The 22,500-nt window shown below is 40.0% G+C and overlaps 1 protein-coding gene across 1 annotated transcript in view; it reads right to left on the bottom strand.

Annotated features, from left to right (window-relative positions):
* Positions 1–6,179: 6,179 nt before the first annotated feature.
* The window catches only part of LOC116432237 (uncharacterized), an 18,467-nt gene continuing 2,146 nt past the window's right edge, over positions 6,180–22,500 (bottom strand). The window contains exons 3-7 of the mRNA XM_031988815.2: positions 16,941–20,842; positions 16,269–16,333; positions 14,745–15,462; positions 13,488–13,605; positions 6,180–12,797 (exon numbers count right to left, since the gene is read on the bottom strand). Coding sequence (XP_031844675.2) covers positions 12,601–12,797; positions 13,488–13,605; positions 14,745–15,462; positions 16,269–16,333; positions 16,941–20,842 — 5,000 coding nt within the window. The 3' untranslated portion in view covers positions 6,180–12,600. The remainder of the gene's footprint in view (positions 12,798–13,487; positions 13,606–14,744; positions 15,463–16,268; positions 16,334–16,940; positions 20,843–22,500) is intronic.

The following is a 22,500-nucleotide window of genomic DNA, read 5'->3' as shown; positions in this document are numbered from 1 at the left end:
CCGCATCCGATCCGACGGGATCTGGCCGCGGCCAGAAGAATATTAACGCGCCGGCAAATATTTGCGGGACTTGGCTGGAATTTCAATATTTAAGCGTCACTCGCGCGGACCGTGCATTCGTTGAAAAATGGAACGCTTCGGCGTTGTGTTTATTATGTCAAGCGTAATTCAGTTTGATCCGTAGAGTAAGAGGATATTTGACACTTCGAGTGCCGCGCGCGTAGCTCTCCCCAGCGAGATACGGGAAATGAAAGGAATATAATGTGAAATTGTTTAATTGAATAACGTTATCGTTATTGCAGGCTCGCGACGAACGTCAATGTCAGGTAGAGTTGGTTATAATGTAGAAATGAAATATAATGCTTTCTGGTAATCGTTGTTTAATTGAGTGAGTTGTCTTTGTTGTGACATTATTATGATGTCTTGTGGAAATTGATAGTCTCGTTGTGTTACTCTTATCGTTAGTTGGGAACTTGGCACTTGTGACGATAGGGGCGGAGACAGTGGCTCTGAGAGATCCAATTAAGAGACCGGAATTGGTGGGCGTGAGGGCATTCGCCAATCGGGTGTGCGCTTTCGATTATGACCACTTAGACGAGAGTGCCACGTCCGCTGCAACGGACGGTAGTAGATTGTTGCGAATGTATCACTGTACGGGGAATGATTAATTAACGAAATTAATGTGCAGTTGGGAAATGACTTGATGTTGAGGCTGAGAAATGTAAGTCTCGGTGAGATTTTATCTTTTTTTATCTCATTTTCGAGTAATTTACCATTCGTCAATGCATGGCGTGGACTCAATTAACTTTTTAGGGTTAAATACTGCCGCACTTTTTGCTCAGCTTTTTATTTATGGTTTAAAACTCGAGGGTCTTACATATCGCTTCTTATTATCTTGTAGCAATGACAAAAAGAAACAATTCATTATTATTTAGTACTCCAATTCTTCTACTCTTCTCTAGTTTCTTACGCTATTGAACATATTCGACATCAATTCACTAACAAATTACAATCCTTCTCGAATAATTTAAAACTCCGGCCATCGATCACCACGGCAGTTGACATATTAACGAACCCGTAGCAGAGCTGTTCAAAGACACCGCTGTCATTTCTCCGGAACTTTTAATGACCCCTACCCCTAGCCAGCTCTCTCAAACATTCCTCCAGTTATATCTAACTCTTTCTAGAGTTTTAAAGTGGCCGGTAACGAGAAGGGGACACGATCGTTGAAACGGGACAGCGAACGAAAGTCGCTATCCGATTCAGCACTGGTAATTGTAATCCGTTAACGGGTTCTGGAGGGGTTGAAGGGGGCTAGACATCGGTGTTCCCGGAAACCGTGCCGTCCCGACGACACCGTGAACATAACGGCCGCTCCCGATGATGGTAATCTCGCCGGGGGCGTAATTTATAAGCGGATTTCCCCGATAGCGGGATCTATAACGCGTTGGTTAGGCAACCGCGGATGACGGCCATGAAACTTCGATTGGCTCGCGGCTCGCCGTTCCGTTCCTTACGTCGCGTTCAGTATCAAATTATTCGGCTGAATTGCGAGTCGGTCGCGCGCGCCGCAGTATATCCGATTCTATTATTCAGTTTTATGTGCGCGATCAGGATCGGATTGTATTCACCTCTCTTTTCTCTTTCGTTTCCCTTCATTTTGTATTCTTTCCGGTTATTTTCTCCATCTCCCTGTTTTTTCGCGATTTTCTTTGTGCTTATTCTTTCTTCATTCTATGTTGCCTCTCTATTTATTGTCTTCGTTTGCTGTTGTTTATGTATTCTCTCATCGTTTCGTTCCCTTTTTCTCGTTATTTTCTCTTCTCTATTTGTTCCTTTTTTATTTTCTGTTGCCTCTCTGTGTAGTCCCTCTGTCTCTATCATCTCTGTATTTACTTTGTCTTCTCTATTGCTTCTATATTCTGTAATTCCCTTTAATTTATTCTCTTCTTCTCTTTATTTTCGCTTCTCTGTTTATTCTTCCTGTATTTTCAGATGCCTCTCTATTTATTCTCACTTCCGCATTTTTGGTATGTATCCAAAATTTCTTTAGCACTCAAACGGTTAATCATTCTCTCGCATGAAACAATATCTTATCAACTCGAGAGTTATCACGAGGATGCCCTTCGAACAGCTGTCTGGAAGCATCGATCCTCCAAATTCGTAAGATCGTTATTTTCTCTTGGAAATCATCGATTTCAAGTATTTGTTCTCCGATGCATTCTAACGTCTATAGATCATCAGCAACTTTCAACACCGTTTTGGCAGTTCGACTAGCCGCTTCCCCATTGATTCTCAATATGAAGCTCTTCAGTCTAAACTGTGAATTCATCGGTTTTCCTAGAGTCCCCTAGCGTCTAATGCAATTCCTCTCGCTCTCTATTCTCGCCTTTTATCTGTCTCCCTCCGCCGCTCTTCGCGAAAGTGTTCGACCCCATTATCTTCATCGCCGATCGCGATTCTTCGATATTCATTCAATTCGCGGATTATCGGTGGCTTTATCGCCTGACGAATTATGGGAAAGTGAAACGACTGGAACGCCGGAGTTTCGAAGGAAATTGTTTGGAAACATTCCGGCCAATCGAGGCGAACTGTTAGGAACGGTAGAGTTTTTCTGATTAATTCTTGACATTTTAATTAACAGTGGGATTTTTTTGTTGGTGCTCTATTAAACGGGTAGATTATAAGATGGAGGAAAGAGGAAATTAATGTTCCTGCTATCTCTTTGAGAAATATCGATTTTTTCATTATTTAACAATAAAACTACTAGACTGGTCAAAATAATCCATTCCTGATTTCTTCATTTTGCAATTATTAAAGATAACAGATGTTTCTCGGAGAAATTATTAAAGAAATTGATTTAGCGATATGCAAATTGAATTATAAATCAATTGAAGTCTTGATAAATATACTCTTCAAGTTTATAGAGGAATTTTAAAAAAACAATTCAACTGATCGGTAGTTTTAGTGTTAAGATGTTAACGTGGAAGATTATTGGTTGAGAGTTATCCATTTTGAAAGCTGAAAGATTCACGTTGCGTAATACGTTTCGAAGATATTAATTTTTTGTCTATTTAATAGAGCAATGTGAAACATGGATACTGTGAAATACAGTTTGCAATAATTCTTCTTGTGGTATAATGCTGTGTACGCGACAGGTATAGTGGCGTAGTAAAATGAAATATCGACGTGTAGGTCGTTAAAACTAACCTCATATAGTTTGTATCAGTTCTAAGAGTATTAGTGAAGTTTAATAATAAACCTCGTGCAGCAATACATATATCATGGCACCGACACAAATTGTCTGTAACGATGATCATTTTATGTGGACAATTAACTTTGATATGATGCAAAATGTATAACAATTTTCCTGGCGTTCCCATTACCTTTTATACACTGGCGTTATTCGCATTGCATCACTCGTTTTATATGTTTATAATGAAAACGTTTGGAACAAAGAAGTCAAAAAATTAAAACACGAATTTTTAAAACTGAAAAGCGTTAACCTCTGTGCACTCTTCTGGAAATGTACATTTTATTCTCGACATCATTTTATCTCTCGGGAATTTCTTAATATAATTACCAGGTTCCGTTACATTAATTTTAATTTAACATTCATTCATAGGATAATTACGACTACAATGAAACGCAAACAAAATATGAGAATTACTAAACGAAACAACCTTTCTTTTCCTTCGAACTCCACCAAATCGGCAAAAATAATATTTCTGATCTAAATTTAGTAACAACGAAAGAAATATACTTTTGTTTTCTAAAATGTCATTATTATTATTTTTTTTGTTAAGCTATGTGAAATAAAGATGTATTTCTATAATTTACACCAGCTTTTCTCTTCATTTACGCGATTTTCGCGTAAAGCGAACCCACGTGGAACGGATTTTCGCGTGAACTGAGGGTCAGGTGTATTTCGTTTAACCCTAACCAGACCACGATGTGACTTTTAGTCACATTTGATCTTTCTACTTAAATTTTTTTATTACTTCATATTGCATTTCCAAAAGTTTTTTGGGGCTTTTAAAATTTTGTCCCTATAACCAAAAGCAATAACATTTTAATCATTCGTTTTATTCTCTTAAGTGACTGAGAGTCACATCGTGGTATGATTCGTTAGAAAACCACGTGGTACGATTAGGGTTAAATATTTCACAAATCGATGCATTATACGAAATTTAATATTAATTACCCAATTTTACAGTTTCACTGTTTGAAATCAAGTGGTGAGTGAGAGTCAGCTCTCGACTGCAAAGGGTTAACTATACTCCGTCTAATACTATACTCAAAGTAAAACAAAAAAGAAACGACTCCAGTAGACTAAAGATAAAAATTCACAAAAATGGCACCCTGCTAAAAAACCCTTATCCTTGGTGTTTTTCTTCCGCGGAGATTGAACGAGCCGTTTGAACGAAAGCGTGGAAAACTGCGGCCAGCTATTTGTTCAGGAATTGCTTACACGGTTTTGCACTCGGATTGTTAATTGGTGCCGTTCTAATCAGCATACGTAAGCGCGTTCCCTCCGCAGGCGAGCCTGGTCAATTGTTCGTGCCGCGGCGCGCGGCACGCGTTGCCTCTGTTCAACGTGTCCACTTGCTGACCGAGTATCCTCGAAGCCGGCCGATATTTCGTGTCCCGTTAATCCTGATTATCGTCCCTATCGCGTTAATCCTGGATGGAATTAAATACGCGGGCCAGCTTCGGGCTCAATTGACCGGACCACGGCCGGCACGTTGATCAACTTAAATCCATAGATTGCGCACGGCCCGATGTAGGCGGCTGATTACTAACCGCTGATGGATCAATTGTTACAAGGGCCGGACAGAATTTCGGCGCCAGGATTGCGCGTCCCGTGTGCACCTACACGCGTGTTATTATTCTTCGACGAACGACCTAATCACTTTATTATTGACTAACCACCCCTTTGCTTTGTATTTAACCTTTAACAGGTTGGCTGCCACGGTGGTCAACGATGACCGAAATCTTTAGTAACATAACCTGGTAGATAATAGCGTAATATGAGTACTGTAATACCAAATCATTACTAATTACTTCTAATACCATTTGCCTTTACTACGGAGGAATAAGGATTACCATAACGAAACGCTCGAAATTCTCGTGGCAGTCAACGTGTTAACTACCCGCGCGGTGTATTCTGTACATCACATGTATCACTGTGTTACTATGTACTGAACTCCTCAATAAAAGATTCTGGAAGTTTCGTTTATGACATGGATGGGACAGACAGTTCAGTTTCGTGTTTATTCTTATTTTATATTTTTGAGTTTTATTTTCTACAGCCGACATGTTTACCGTCGCGACAGTAAACATTTATTTTAATCAATTTGAATTGCATACAATAATCATAGAATTTCGTCTCGTTCGTCTTAATAATCGACCAGATCATAAACTCGGGATTTCCGAAGGGTCGGGCAAACATACGTACAACGATCCTTGCAGACAGGTTTCAACCTGTAGGAAATCTCCGCGATGAATATAATTGATAATGAAGAAAGAGTTAACTGTGGAATTTAGTAAAATCGAAAAATGGAGCGTGTAATCGTCGAACACAGAACGAATGCACGTAGAGTACATTTTAATAAAAGATCAAAGCGAAATAAAGAAGAATTACATGTTTATGTGAAAAAATAAAGAATTCATCGCTGAAAGAATTAGTATCGTGTTAAACTTTACGATGACGTGTATACTCGTCAAACACAGTTAACTGATTAATATCGTAGGGATTGTTTACTATATATCGGTTAACACATTGATTGTCACGAAAAACTTCAACGTTTTATATATCATTCTTCCGTAGCAAAAATAAAAACGAGTAATTATCAATTATTCAATAAACATTTTCATTCGACGCCAATTACCTTACGAATTAAAATTGTTTTCGAGTGATTTGAAAGCTCCGGTCATCGGAGAGCACCGTGGCAGTCAACGTGTTAAGACAATCCCTCATATTTCCAAGGTAGATGATTTTCTCTTTAACAAAAATACGATGTAAATTATAGTTATAATAATAGTTTCTCTTCAAATATTTTTAAAACAATTTATAACATACAAATAGAAATAATTTTCAATGTTATAGAATTATTAATTGAATTTCTCATTGCTGAAATATGTCGAACACATCCCCTTTATTCCATTATATTTTCAAACCGAGTTCATCAATTAGCTTCGTTCGAATTTCATTAGTGTGTACATATAAATATAATTGTTTTTATAGGAATATTTCCGTCCCCGAAATTCGTTGCAGCTCGTTGTTCAAATGGCAATTAATTTACAACTCTGAAATTCCGTTGGGTTGTCTACTATATAGAAGCGTGATTCTATCATGGGGAAATAGTTGGTCGAGTAAGAAAACTCCTTAATTCCATTCGAATAATCCACGAATCGGCGGAGTCGTCTGAACCGATTTAATTAAAATGGCTAGGACGAATATACCTTGTAATCCTGTTCTGTCGGGCGGAATTTCCTTCGGGGCTCCGCGTCGTCGGGACTTTAAAAGGCGGAACACGTTGACACTTACAGATGTATCAAGATTGTACTCCTTGGAATATAAATGGATGCGATTCGCGTATACTGCTGGGGGAGGATACAATGCAGACCCCCGATACTATGCACAATTGCGAGAGATTCGCAAACATCGACTGTCGTCGCCGTGGGAGACTGAATAGAGACCCTTGATACTGTAAATAATTCATAGAATGGACGCTCCTAAACGCTGTTCCAACATTTTATAGAATTGTAAACTGAGACGGGAACAGAAATAATCAAATTAACACATTGACAGACACGGTGGCCACCGGTGGTCGGAGCTTCCAAATTGCTTAACGCTAGAACTACCAAACAGTTCAACTAACTTTTGGAAATTTTTCTATGGAAACTCCAACAGTGCTACTATTGAGATTTCTATTGATTTTATAATTCAGTTTGCCTATTGCTGAATTAACTTCTGTAGTAATTTCTCAGAGAATTATCTGTTATGTTTTTAATAATGATTAAAGAAGCAATCAGGAATGGGTCACTTTGACCTCTCTGGTAGTTCTAGTGTTAAATACAATTATAATAAGAAAACTAATATGGAATGAGAATATTTAGTGACACAAATAGATAGATGATAGTATAATACGAGTAGTCATACCAAATCATTAGTAATTACTTTCAATACCATTTGCCTTTGTTATTAAAGAATATGTATTGCTATATAAAACGTTGGAAATTCTCGTGGCAGTCAACGTGTTGATAAAATAATTATAAAAATTTTCATTTGACAGACGCGGCTACATCAGCATTCCATAATTGACTGATGTCGCCGACGTCGCTCAATTTTTTTAAGACTTTTGAACCAAAAGCTGATCTTAACCGAACCTTCTCGAACATTCTTCTACATTCCAAGCTTTTCTTGCAATATACCTTTCCGACAGTTTCTCTTCGAACTGCCGCTCTCGAGTGTCGATGGGACACATCGTGGTCATCAGTCATCTTCTGTTTATACTTGCCATCTTCACACTGCGTTCACACTACGTTCACACTACGTTCACACTTGTCCATCTTCACACCACGTTCACACCTGCCTTTCCACACAATTAATAATGTTAAAATGTTCATAATTATGTGAAATGTTAAATATCAATTTTTTTAAGAGAGGGAAGAAAGTTACATGGTGTTGAACGTTACGTTATAATAATGTCATCTTTGAATAATATCAGTATTGTGGATGACTGCTATTATTGATGACTACATGCAGGGAAACTAACTTAAATGCTACGTTGAAATTCTATAGCACAAGATAATAATAAAACAAAATTGTTTCCAGTCTCGGGACTTATAGTGGTTTCTAAGAGACCTCTTCAATTCAGTGAATTTGAAGACGCTTTCAACCGTTCTGGACCTTTAAACAAAATACCTGCAATGTATATTTACCTCCTAATATACTGAAAAGAAGCAGTGGAAAGTAAAACTAGTAATTCAGGGCATGAAGCTTGAAACAACAATGCAGAAAATTCTTCAGAAGTTACTTTTTAAGTCGTTCCCTTCATGTTCTTGATTTTTAGCTTAATTAAAGTTGAAGTCAAATTAGTAAACTACACGTACAACTGTTTCAATCTAATTAACTAATGTTTCACTCTTATATTTTTAATATATTAACACTCATCTGTGAAATTCACAATGTAATGGTTAGTATTAGGTTGTAATGCACACTCCACACTTATTTTAACGCGAGTAAATAAATTTCGCTAATTAAGTTTTCAGTTCCCCCGGAAAGGTACGCTTGAACCGTACACTGGCACGAGCAAAAGGCAAATGGCCGGATAAGAAAATCCTCGAATACATCTGGCTCGGTTTTCACCGAGTCATGAACGAAAAAATTTTGTTCACAACCTAATATAAACATTGCGAAACCTCTCACTGTTTTGTTATCTCCTCAGCAAGGATAAGGTATGATGATAATCACCGAACAAAATATTTATATTCCGATGCTTGTAGAAAATACAGTTCCCATGGAACAACATTTACAAAAATAATTATCCATTATTCCATCAGCGTTACGCATGAATCCCATGGGAAAACATTTACAAATCAATTATTCATAGTCCAATTAATACCACATCGAGCTGGTCCAAAAGTTCTCTTTCAATTTACTAAAACATTCCAGCACAGAATTTCACTTCGTGAAATGAAACCTTATCAAACCATAAAATACCAATTACACTAGTTCTTTACATTTCGCGATATTCGTTTGTTAATAACGTTTACTCAGTAGCCAAAAAAAGCCAGAAAACTTTTCGACCACATGAGCACTTCCACATTCAACATCCAGAATTACATATTTCATTGTAAAAAATAATTATTTATTTATAGTTTATATTAATCACCGGAAAAAGTTCGTGGGGTTTTTTAATTAACAATGAACTAGGGTCCAATTTCAATTAGCATTTTCCTATAGTTTAATCAATCAAATTGGTATCAGCAAACTGCGTTTATGTCGTTGGTATAAAATGAAATAAAATTATTTTACAAAAACCTTCCCCGTGTTTAACCCTTCGCACACAACAATATTTTTCATTAGAAACATTCATTATTTTCTGACGAAATACTAACAATATTATTTGCAATTTTTCGTTTCATCATTTTGCTGCGTTCAATCAAATGGCCGAGTCGTATCTCGAGTGCAAAGGATCAACACGTTGACTACCATAGAGGTCACCAATGACCGGAGCTTCCAAATTGCTGAAAAATATTTAAAATAAAAAAACTGATGTCAAATGAAGGTATTTAGTAACATATCAGCTAGATAACAGTATAATATCAGTACTATGATACCAAATCATTAACCCTATGCATCCGTAAACAGAATATTCCGCGCATGACGATCGTCACCTATCACCGGTTCTTCAATTCTTCCCTTTCATTTTGTTTCTGTTTTCACTACAAAACATTGATCATCTAACTTGTTTATCTTTATTTTCCAGCCAGTTATTTAACTGGTTACGGCAAGTGCTGGTATCGTTAATGTTAAAAGCCCCCACGAACTATCTCCGGTACTTCCTATGGAGGTCCCATGTTAGCCAAGCCGACCGTTCGTTCAAAAGTGAAGAGGAGCAAGAGAGAAACATTCCACTCAAAACGCTCGACTTTCATCCTCATGGTCATTATTGGCGCACGCTGAGGTCCGAGCGTCGTCAGTGGAAGAGTCCCTTGCTCCTCTTCACTTCTGAACCACGGTCGGTTTGATGAACCCGTTGCCGTATTTTAACCCTTTGCACTCTGAGTTCCCTTTGCATTTTTTCTTCGATAACTCTGTATTATTATGATATTTCATCCGAAACACATTTGAGAAAATAGACACTTTGTAGAGAGCAACGCAAACGATTCATCTTATTAATATTGAAAATAACATAACATAATCTATTTGAAAAATATCTTGACGAAGAAGCACACCTGAATAAAACTGATGTCGAGTCACGACATAGCGCAAAGGGTTGGCAAACTGAATTTAATCTAGAAATCAGTCTCGTCGGATTTTACGCCAACGCACCCTTTAAATGTAACAAAATCGCTGTTAACCGTTTTTCCTTAACACTAAAACTACCAGACGGGTCGAATTCAGAGTTTTTACTTTGCGAGCATTCAAATTATGAAGGCACGTTTGCGAAAGATTCTTAATTAAATCTGTGTATTTGCAGAGATGCGAGACTAGACGACCCTATTGTTTCAATTTTTAAAGAAAATTAGAAATTAGCCACTGTAATTGCTCGGTAGTTTTAGCGTTAATCTACGGAATTAATTATTCATCGGCTACCAGTGTCCAGAACACAAAGGGTTGACGAGTTTGACTGATAAACATTTTAGATCAAACATAAATATCACGAGTCTGAGGTAACAACACGAGTGAAATATCGGTCGCCATAATTATGGCTCGGATTTTGCTCTAAATGGTACGGCAAGAGGTTAACCCCTTGCCTTATAACAACGTGTCAAACTTGTGATGAAAATTATCAACCAAATTCGACAGATCTAAATGTTATTTATTTATTTTTTGTATAAATGAAATATTACTTGTCTATTATCAATCTTTAACCTTTAAAGTAAACTTAGACACTGAATAAGTATTGAATTTTTTTCCGATTCTATTGAATTATTAACGATAAAGTAGCTTTATGGGACACAGTTGCGAAAGAAATCATAGAGCAAGAGGTTAACGTTGGACCTTCAAGAAATATCTGTTTGTGTGCGAGTGTAGCTACGAACTAATTGCAGATGGGGGATGCAGGGTTGATCGAACGGGTATTCCGCCAAAGTAATTGGCAGTGTGGATTTGTACTTAACGCTTACACGACACAAGGCGCCTGGAGTACAGAGGAGGACCGACAGTGATTATTTCTCCTCACTTGATGGCAATTGGACGGAGATTCATAACCACTGGCGCGTCGCGCGGACGGGGAACGAGCGAGTTGGCTACAGGTGGTCCCGGGCAGATCAATATTGTTCGTGTGCCTTGGTTGAATATGTGAGACCGGCCTCGATGCCCCTCGCAACACGCACCAGACCCTGATCCTACCCGTGACGGTGATATTGCACGGTTATAAGCACCCTCCTCGGCCTACATACACCCTATCCGGCCGCATTCCACGTGCTCCTTGTAATTAGAAGAAGAAACGAAATCCGATCACCCCGGCTTGAGCATCGACGTCAGTTTACGATGGCTTGGGAATTCGATCCTGATGATAAAGCGATAACAATAGACATTTCTTAGTTAGCGTTGGAGGAATGGGAATTTTTGTGGAAGGATAAATTGTGTTATGAAGTTTTTAATGAAATTGTATGGAGAAGACACCGATGTTTGCTGTAATATACTTGAATTTGTTATTGATAAATCAGTGATGTTAATACTTATCATTATCAATTATCATCAGGTTGAAAAGTATTATTATAGTTATATAGATAAATTACTCTGGCACAAGAGAAATCTTAGGAAAGTACAGGCTGGAAACTTAACAACTTTTAGAGTTGCTTACACGTATAAACAAACATGAACAAGTCAATACGATAGTACAAAATAATACAAATATGGAGGAAAGCTAACATTTTGGTATACCTTAAAAAATTGATTTTGTAATTCGACTGATCGCTATCGGTCGCATTACGACTTACTAGACACCCTGTGTACAAGAGATCGTTCTTAATAATCTGCCGAGTTCACTAGTTCAACATTTTTATATTTCCAAATATTTATTATAAATAACATACCTTTCCTTCTTTCAATTAAACAGTCGTGTTAGGTGATCTGTGGAATGTCACTCAAGATTTCATTATTTGATTACAGAGTTAAAAGTATAATAAGCTGATTTTTATAAAATTAAAGAAGATGCGGAGATCTGATTCTCTGAAAACATTGTTTAGAAATCGTAGAGTACGTTCCTCCTGCGATACAGTAATGTCTGTTTCTACTCACGAGAAATTCGCCACGAAGCAACCCTTAAAAAGAAAGCTTCACACCCTCTTCAATTTCAATGACAGTTCAGCTCATCATACTTTCAATCGTACAGAAAAACTGTGAAATAAACGAACGACTTGAAATGGTGCTGCAGACAAAACTGTCTTCAATGATCCAAACGTTTTGGCTGTTTTATAAGAATCAACCTTTAACACAGAGCGATCTATACATACGTACACTTACTCTATTAAGGCACTCAACGGTAATAATTATGATACTATAAAATATATACGTAACAAATCTCTTTCTGCAGAAACAAATTGACTCTTTGTTATGGAACTTAAGTTAAATATCATGGATAAGTGAGTAAAAAACTATACAAGGCAATTATACATCCTTACTGCTTTAAATTATTAGTATTCTCCGAACCCTGAATTTTTTTTCTTTTAAACAATTCCGAGATGAATTTAATAATTTATTACTAAATTATTAAATTAAAAAAATTCAGGGTTCGGAGAATACCAATAATTTAAAGCAGTAAGGATGTATAATTGTTTAAAAAAAAAAAAAATTTTGTTAAACGAGGAGCATAAACTGTCACCGATTGCGGCGACAGCAATCATTCTATTGACACAGCGTCACATAGTATCCTCAGACGAGGATTCCAAGTCTTCGGGATCTTCCTCGACAAGATATTCCGGGTAACCGAGCGCGAGCACGTCCTGTCGCGACAACTCCAACAGGTATGGATAGAAGGATATCAGCCTGTACTGACTGATACATTCTACCACCCAGTCGTGGACGACCGGCACGCCACGGGTCGTCTTGTGCCACCCTACAGAAGCAAACATTCAAGCATTTTTTGAAGAAAAGTACATTTGCGATTTGAGAGAAGGTCGCAGAGATCGTTAAAAGCTCCTTGAACTTTCGTAACATAATCGATTTTATTAATAAATTATAATAATATATTATAATTATAATAATACATTATAATTTATGATAATATTATTATAATAATAATACATTATAATTTATGATAATATTATTATAATAATAATACATTGTAATTTATGATAATATTATTATAATAAATAATATATTATAAGAATAGATTATAATATAATACAATTTTAATTATTTCATGAATTTCATAATTTCAACATAATTCATAATTAAAATTTCATATTTTAATAAAAAGAATGTTTCTGCCAATTTAATACTGTTAATGAAGACTTTTGATATTTTTGGCGCCCGTGACTCGGATGATATTAACTACCGTGTTTTCAGTGAGAACTTTTCACTTTTCCATTGAGAAGCTATAGTAAAATATTCTTCTTACTGTCGTAATTTTATAATATTTATGGAGTTCAAGTTACTTATTCCTATTCTGGTCACAGTTAAACATTCCGATAATATTAACAGTGCATAGAGTTTGAATATTCTTCAACGTCACAAAAATAATCACCACGGTTCATTTCTTGTCGAATATTTACTGCGAAATTATTAACGAAATTATGGAACTCACCAATGATTTCGTAATCGTACTTGTCTGCCTGGATCACTATGATCTTCAGCCGTGACTTGGCGGTGGTTGTGGCATCCACCGTGTCGACTACAGTGCCACCAGTAGCACGTAGCAACTCCTGTAAGAGAACGTTGCCTTGAGCCGCGGAACTTGGCAAGGGTTCAACTGTAAATGGTCTAGCAAGATTGGACGGCAGGAAAACGTAAATAAATGCGTTCCCTTGAATTCCGGGCAGAGTTTCATTATGGACCACTCAACTTTTCGTTTGCTACACATGGGACGTACTGCAATGCATCTACGATAAACTGACTGACCGGCTGTCGAGATAAAAGTGCTGTTTCGTTGATCTTAAACGGGGAAAAATTCTTTAGACACGAAAATAACTCTTTTCCCTGACAAATCTTGTTAACTAGAATTATTAGTGACAACTGCCTTATCTATCGAATAATAATTTACTAAAAAGGAAAGAGATTCATTCTTTTTAAGGCTGTATATGCTTTAAAATGTTAATATTCATAATTACTGGAATCTGATATATGATACGGAGTTAATGTAGAATCAAAAAATGTCAGATTACATTTACACTTTACATTACTGTTACATTATCAGAAAATAAGAATGTTTATTCGAAATATTCAATGAAAATTTCTATCTCTTTAAAGAGACGATGAAATATGTGAATTAACCTCTATAAGTCCACAGGCAAGATACATTTCACGACCTGATACTGTTATTCTGACACTGTAGACAAGATATCCGGCGATCCGAAGCGTTGTTCTGACACTGTAGACGAGATACGTCGCTATACCTGGTACGATTCTCTCTTTGAAATGCAGCTGATTCCATGGGAATAATTATTGATCGAAGCTTCATTGATATTAACCCCTTGTCCTATCACTTCGTTCACAACTCGGAAACCATTTTATATAATACTTCTACAACACTACTTTATATCAAACATTAACAACTGACAGCAGAAAAGCAATATTTAATTTAACCCTTTGCGGACGAATGTCGACGTTTCGCCGAGATCGAACTTTCATATTTCGGATACTGAGTTGCGAACGAATGATTTAATAACTCAAATAACAAAGGGTCAGTGCATAGTTTCCTCTTTCTCTATTAATTAAGCATCCAGTATATAATTTGGCCGAATCTGCTGAAGGTTCTGTGTACTTTGAAGAATATTCGTCCGCAAGGGGTTAATTTATTAATTCGACATTCAACTGTGTAATAATATTTCCTCCGGTTCCTCACCTGGAACTGCTCAACGGAGACGCCCGAATAGGGCCCGATGCAAAGAAAGACGAATCCCTCGAACAGACCCTTCTGCCTCAGCCTGGATCTCCGGGGTCCAGCTTCGAATGTCCCGCAATCGACCACCTCGTAATTCTCCGCGTTAATCGGTCTCGCTTCTTTCAGCGAGTCGATCACCCACTGATAACCAACGACCCACTTCCCGTGCGCAACACCCTGCAAATACTTGAGCGTCTTGCTAGCGCTGTTCCCCTTGTCCTCCTTCACGATCACGTGCGTTACGCTCGGATCGAACTGAGTCTGGTAGTCCGCGTTCGCCAGGATAGCGAACTTTTTTACCTGCTCGATCTGTGCAGGCTGCAAACCGCTGCAAATGAAACGCAGTTTTTGCCTGCTCGCTCCCCGCTGATTGATGCTCGCTCCATTGGTCCTGGCTGTCGTGCTCGTTCCTCTGTTCAGCGACATGTTTACATTTCCAGCGGGTTTCGGTTTCTTTCCTGACGTGCCGACAACCGGGGCGCAATCGTTCTTCGCCGGTTCGCAGACTCTTGGCGTGCTCTGATAGATAGGACGTATGTTTTTCTTGCTCAGAGTACTGCTGGCGGTCGAGCTTCCTCCACTCACTGATGGTGGGGTCCTCGCAGCGCGGTCCCCGTTTATATGCGACACCGGCGACGTCATCGGGTTTTCTTGCAGTGTCGAGTTGATCGCTTGCAAGCTGGAAATTGATAGAGACGTATTGCCGTGTGTGGTTCTTGGAGAGTGGAATTGAAAATCGGGGAGTGATTGAGGGCTTCGCGACTATGGGTTTAATCGTGATGCTGTCTACTTGCGGGGTTTGGGAAAAATGTGTTTGATGTTTGTTTGGGAAGTTATAATATTGAATGTCCCGGAAGGTTATAATATTAAATGTTCTGGGAAATTATGATATTGAATATTTTGGAAAGTTACAGTATTAAATATTTCGGAAAATTATAATATTAAACGTTCTAGGAAGTTGCAATATTAAATTTTCAGGAAAACTATAATATCAATGATATTAACTCCTTGCGGACGAAGATTCTTTGAGACATACAAAAGCTTCAAATGAAGCTAAATTATATGTAAATTTCTTAAACAATAAAAAAAGGAATTTGCTTGCTACTTTGTGTACCAAATATGAAAACTTTATCTCGCCCAAATGTCGACATTCGTCTACAAAGGGTTAATAATATTTTAATACAGATACATACTGTAGAAATCGAAATACAACGGAAACAAGTTACTAAAAAATCATTTGTAATCGAACGAGTCCGAAGAGTTGTATCATCGTATTAACAATTTAATGAAGGCTATTTAATAATACGGCTGCCAGGAGTGTTTCATAATTTGTAAAGAAAAAAAATAAAATTGAGAGATCAATCGTGGAACTAGATTACGTTCTCGCATGGATCGTATTATCCCGTTAATTGAATGGATAATTACGCGCGCTCGAGAGCGACATGGAACGAGGGGGAGCAGCTACAAAAGACTTGCATTACTTACTTTTTCGTCTTTACGTCGGGAGTGTTCTCGACAATGTCGTCTTCTTCGTCCGAGTGTTCGGCGTCCTGGATATTTCAGAGCACAAGTGAGTCTTTGAGAGGGCTGTGCAAAGAGGCTTGTTTATCTCGTAAGCAGCGGAATGAATAGTTACGGCGAATAATGAGAAACACGATTTAGATACCAAACGGCGCGGCGACAGGATATTATACTATTTTTCAGCCGAATCTGCGCAAAATGCTCCGCATTCACGGCTCGGTTAGTTACAAACGTTATTTCTACAAAAATTGATGCTCACTTTCCACGAATTAAATTCACCGGCCAGCAAAATGCACGAAATTCGTAAAATATAAAATATAAGAATAGAACACAAGCATCGTAGATTCTGTGAAATTAATTCTGCAAAATGTTAGACTTTAAACTTCACGTCGGTTTCAATTATTTCCGATTTATAAATATCTACTCGAAAAATCTGTCGAACCTATCAGCTAACCCTACCATCGCGCACAATAAACTTGTAAAAACTTCAATTCGATCTCAATGTAAACAGATAAACATAAGTATTAATATTCCGCGTCAACAGATAATATTCCTAGTGAATCCGAAATTACTCGAAACATGAGAATGACAATAAAAGTACCCTGCAAACAAGCCACAGTGGAACTTACACCTTACCATATTCTGCATATTCGAACTCCTGTTCACAGTTCTCGAACTCGGCGGCGTTAATTGTTCGCCGATCCTCTTCGTTGTCGGAACGTTTACCTCCACCGGTTTCCCAAACAAGTCCTCCTCGAACTGCTTAATACGCAACTGATGCTCCGTGACGTTCATCAAAGAATCATGATCGAACGAGTCCTTCAGCGGCGGACCGCTAACAGTGCCACCGGCCATTTTGTCGCTGTCGAGCGTCACTAACTGCGCCGCGAACGACTCGCCCGCGGCGTCGTTCCTCTGTCCACTGATCGATCTATCGCCTTCTTTCCTCGAACTTTTACCGGCCGCTTGTATGTACTCTGGCGTCAAGGTTTTGTCATCGTCGCTCTCCGTGTCGTACACCTTGCTGGACCCCTTGTACCTGTTCTCCTTATCGGAGCTATTACAAAGACGCTCCTCGCTCGCTGACAAAAGACGACCGCCATGTTGTTCCTTCCGCGTGTTCTCCATTATCACGTACGTGCTTCTCACAGGTGCGCCGAAATCGTCAGCCAAACTTTCCGTATCGACATTAGCAATGACCTCGTCGAAATTATCCTGCATCAAGTACTGCCTGTCGTTTTGTCTTGGTATTTCGTCGGAGGCAATGGACGCGGTCTGCATGCCTCTAATTTTGTCTATGATCGCTCCGAAATCTGGCGAGTCATCGTTGAAATCGGCTTTATTAAGCGACCCTTTCTTCGTCGTTGTATTCGATTTCTCAGAGTTAGACTCTGTATCCGATTGAAGCAAACGCCTGCGTTGCAAACCGGCACATCTGGTTGGTATCCTAGAAGAGCTCAAAGTCAACGTCTTCACGCTTACATTGGTTTTCTTGTCAGACACGCTCGACACACTTGAAGAAGCTTCCAGTTTTCCCTTTTTATTGAACCTGTCTGTAGGCATCAGGTCCTTCGACCAATCATTCACGATCGTGTTCAAGTCGTTGTAAGAATCGGAATCCGGGGAGATTGGTCGTTTACGTTTAGACGTCGGCGAAAGCCCTACTTCGTTATTAATTCGGGTAACGTTTCTATTCTGCTCGGTTAAACAAATCACGTCCGAGCTGTCCGTGTCCGAGCTGACAGCCTTGGGTACGATCCTTTTGTAGACTCTTCTCTTTTGATCCTGCAGCAAGTGGTGTTCAGCGTCGGTGTCGCTGTTCGAGCTGACCGACACGACATCCGTGTACCGGGTACTCTGGCCAGGCGGCAGAATGTAATACTTTTTGTCAACATTGTCCGTACTATCAGCCGCTAAGTCCTTAACCGAGTTCCTGCGGTGCGAACTTTTAAAGGAACCGTCACGGGAGCCCTTTTCAGTTTGATCCCGCTCCTTCGTCGTCCTCTTCATCATCTGTCCCGGATTATCTCGGCTGGCGGACCTCTTTCTCTTTTTGCACGGCGAACCGGCGATCTCCGATCCCTCGGATCTCCGCTGCGAGGTCCTTATGAGGGCCCTAGAATGAACGCCTTTCACGTCGGACAAGTTGCTCTTCTTGGCACCGATATCTTGGCCCTGTTGCGCGAGCCTCGTGGCCTGCCCGGTGCTCGCCCTGGGTGACTTCGGGGAGAGCGGCTTCAGCTGAGTGTCCTTTTTCGGCGTCAACATCTTCACGTCGCTCTTGAGAGCCGGCTGTACCGGTCGATGCAACGGGACGCTGTCCCTTTCCTCATTCTCGTAGAGCGAGACGAACAGAATGTCATTCGAGTCGCAGAGTTGGCTGGCTGCGGTCGTCGAGACGACGTTCTTGGAGACGGCGTCGTTATCCTTATTGGTGGCTTTAGATGTTGTTGTTTTGTCAGCGTCGAATGTTTGTCTTTGAACCCCCGGCGCTTTGTTAACCGATATCTCCGGTTGATCTGCGTTTAACGGTGCTTCCTCTGGCATTGATGCCCTTTTCGTGTTCGTATCAGAATCTTTAGCTGGATTTTCTTGGACACGTGCCTCCTCCATGTCGTTCACCGTGATTCGAGTACTGTTGCCGAAACTCTTCTCAGGGTAGGCTTTTTGGGGTTCGTTCAGCTCTACTGTATTGCACGGCGATTGCAATCCTTTGACGTAATCTTGACGTTTTGAGAACATTCCCCTAGTGCTCCCGAGATACAAGAAGATAATACGCTTTCTGCGAGGCTTGACAACCTTGCCCAACTTCTGGAACATGACCTTGCCTCCGTGACTCCCTTTCCTCTTGTCCTCTTGTTTCTTATTCTTCGAAGTGCTCGGTGCCGCGGCGCTTCTAGGGCCATCGAGATTATCTTTACAGCCTTCTTCAGGGTTATCCTTTGCTCCTAATGTTAATATCCGTGTAATCTTATCTGTACTCTCCTCTTCACTCCGAATGATCTCCCGGTTCAAATCACGTTTTACGCTCATTAGTCGCGAGTCGGCGCTCTGGGTATCGCTCGATTGGACGCCTTGTCTCTTCAAGGACAATCTGCTCGGAAGAGGGGTTGAGGATTGAAAATTAGACGTCGAGCATAATTCGTTCGCTTTGATTCTTTCCGTCCCTGATGGGGAAACATTTTCCATCATTGGGCTACCAAGGTTTTCAGCTTCTCTAACCGCAGTCGCGTCGATAAGGGATCTGCTGCGCTGATCCCGCTTGGGGGTTCTGCACAAGCCTAATTTCTTCGCGAACTCTTCCTCCTCGTCGACCTGATTATACGGCGGATTTTCAATCTCTAATTCGGCTCGGCTTCCAGCCGTGACCCCGATTATGTCGTTCATCTGATGGCTGTTCAAATTTCTTATATGCACCTCCTCGCCCTTATCCAGCATGATAAAGGACGACTCCTTCGCAGGCTGGCTCTCCGACATCGATCCATTCTTCTTGTCCCTGGGACCTTGTTCCCCCGTAACTTCGCGCGCCGGCAATCCCTCATTCCAGTCGTTATCCGCGACCCGTGTGTCCTCCACGCTTCTTCTTCCCCGCCTCTTCGGTTGTTCCCGCTTCTTCGTGGCTTCCTGTCTCGAGGCCTCGTCCGCCGACTTTTTGTTCTTGTTCTCTCTACTGACGTTCAGCGATTTCTTCTTCCGCCTTCCGCCTTTCGAGCGCATCTCCTTGCCGAACTGGACCACCGACGTCCAATTCTTCTTCATCGATGGCAGCAAATCGCATGGAGAGGTCTTGTGAACGTCGCTCGTCTTTTCTTGATTCTGAGCCTGCTCTTGGGGGATTTCCTTGCTGCTCGACCTGTTGGTAGACGTGCTAACCCTTCGATTGGCTTGCTGCGGTTGATTCTGTCTATCGATTGATCTTGCGTTCGATGTTTCGGAAGATCCTGGGGGATTCCCAGGCTTGATCGTTTTCTGTGAAGCGGTCCCTGGCTTTTGATCCTTCGAAGGTCGCCTCGGAGTTACGTAGCGAGGGCAATTATCATCTCTGCTGGTCAAAGGACGGTTAGGTTCGTGCACAGCTGTGTCAACTTTGTTCCCTCCGTCCTGGGAGACTGAATACGTGAGCGTATCGTCAAGATCGCAAGCGGTCGACCCGATTCGGTTGGGAACATCGAACTGCTTAGTAGCCGACAAAGTTTCTAGCCAACTTTGGACCTTGAACTCCGTCGAGTTGTCGTCTGAATAATCCTGCTCGTTCGTCGGCAACGGCGCGAACCCGGACAACGTGCAGTTCGAGAAGTACTTCGTTATGTTGCTGTGGCAGGCAGTGTTGTCCTTTTTAACTTTGCCGTTCCGCGATCGCCTCGGTTTCTGCGCCTTACTGCTCGATTGTGGAGCGGACCGTCTCTTTAGCGGTTTCGGCACAGCGTACGAGCAACTCGGTTGGATTTTGGAGTCTTCTGAGTCGGATCTTGGTTGGTCCGTGTTCTCCGACGAACAACTTTCACGGGTGCTGCGTTTTCTGGGCACGTACAACGAGACTGCAACACGCGCGCAACATTGAGGAGGTTGTGTTATTCCTGGGACCATTAGAGCTTTCTTGGGTCCATTAGTCGCGTTACACGGAAAACGTGTTATTTCTCTGGTATAGAATATTATATCTGTTTTTTTTATATTTATATTTATCATTGTTTATGCTTTTAGACTGACGAAGCTGTTATTTCAAATATATCAGAAACAGACGAATAATTCACGCAAATGAGTTACTCGGTTTCTTTGGAGCTGCTCGAACTACGTCAGTAAGGTAGATAAAACAGCCTCTACAGAAAGGGAACCGTACAGTAGAAATTAATTAGATAATAGAACACGTACAACCACTCTTTCGAAAAAGGTTCGATGAAGGAACTGTTACAGGACAACTTAATACACCGTAAGAAATTAATTGACTCCAAATTAACTAATCCTATCAAAGACGCTTGATTTCTGTTCTCCTTATGAAGTGTCACGTGACCTACTTCTTCACGTAATAGAAGATATTACTCTTTTCCTCTATCAGCTCCCAATATCGATACTATCGTTTCAAACTTGAAAAATTGTTTTGCAATTTGCTTAATACAGAACATGCAGAAAATGAGTCGAATACAACATCCTTTCTAGTTCTAACTTTTCTTCTTTTATAGAAAACAACAAAAGTTTCTAACTTCTTTATAAACAAATATAAAAGCAAAAGAAATATGGAATTGTTTGCTGATGCAAAATACGTCACGTCCCGACGGAACTGCACGTTTCCGTGCAATGGCCTTGTAAGCGTTGTATCTCGATAAGAAAAGTGTCACACGGGAACCAATTAAAATTTAAAGGGAACTATCTGTTAGGCGGCCTTGCAAGGAATTTCGGAGGTTGAAGGCGACACAGGTAAACGTTAGGACCTGGTAAAACATTGAAGTTTCGGATGCTGGCAGAAAGCAACGGGATCCCAAACAACGCGGCCGTCTGAATGTTTGAAAGACTCGTTCCGCCACGTGGAAACGAATAGCTGACCTGAGTGAACATGATATCGTGGCGCACGGACGTACATGTACACGCGCGCGGGCACACAAAGAAGTATTTTCTGGTTCGTGCCCTTTCCGAGCAACGTGCAGGTATCTTATCGTAGATAGAACATTAATTCTCCTCGAACTTATTGCGTTGCCATTGCATCTCAAGAAAATTCTCTGCGCCCACGGTGGTCTGTTATCGGAAATCTGGACCCATCGCGAGATTAAACGATAAATAACAAAACATCGAATATCGTATTAATCATATGGACCTTCCGGAATGATTTTTAACTCGGCCCTTTGAACCCTTTGCCTTATAATAACGCGTGGGACTCGTGGTGAAGGTTTTAACACTAAATTTACGGACATTTATTGTACACTTTGTTCTAATGTTTCTAGGAAAATTGATATTCGTTCGTTTAGATTTCGGAAATTAGAGGTTTCAACGTAGACGATTAGAATTCGTATTAGCGTACCTGCTTTAATCAAAATCAACAGAAACATTTAGGAAATAATTTTTAAATAAGTTATATATAAATTATACTGAAATTCAATATGAGTCGAATTGATTCGTTCCGTAAATCTAGTGTTAAACAGAACTTAACAAATATAAATATTACTCAATTATTGTGAATAAAAATGAAAGATTATCCTTTTGTTAT

Source organism: Nomia melanderi, chromosome 3 (genome assembly GCF_051020985.1).
Source record: "Nomia melanderi isolate GNS246 chromosome 3, iyNomMela1, whole genome shotgun sequence".
In the NCBI taxonomy this organism is placed as follows: Eukaryota; Metazoa; Arthropoda; class Insecta; order Hymenoptera; family Halictidae; genus Nomia; species Nomia melanderi.
Note: the sequence above shows the minus strand (reverse complement) of the source record. Positions and strands in the feature narration are given on the sequence as shown.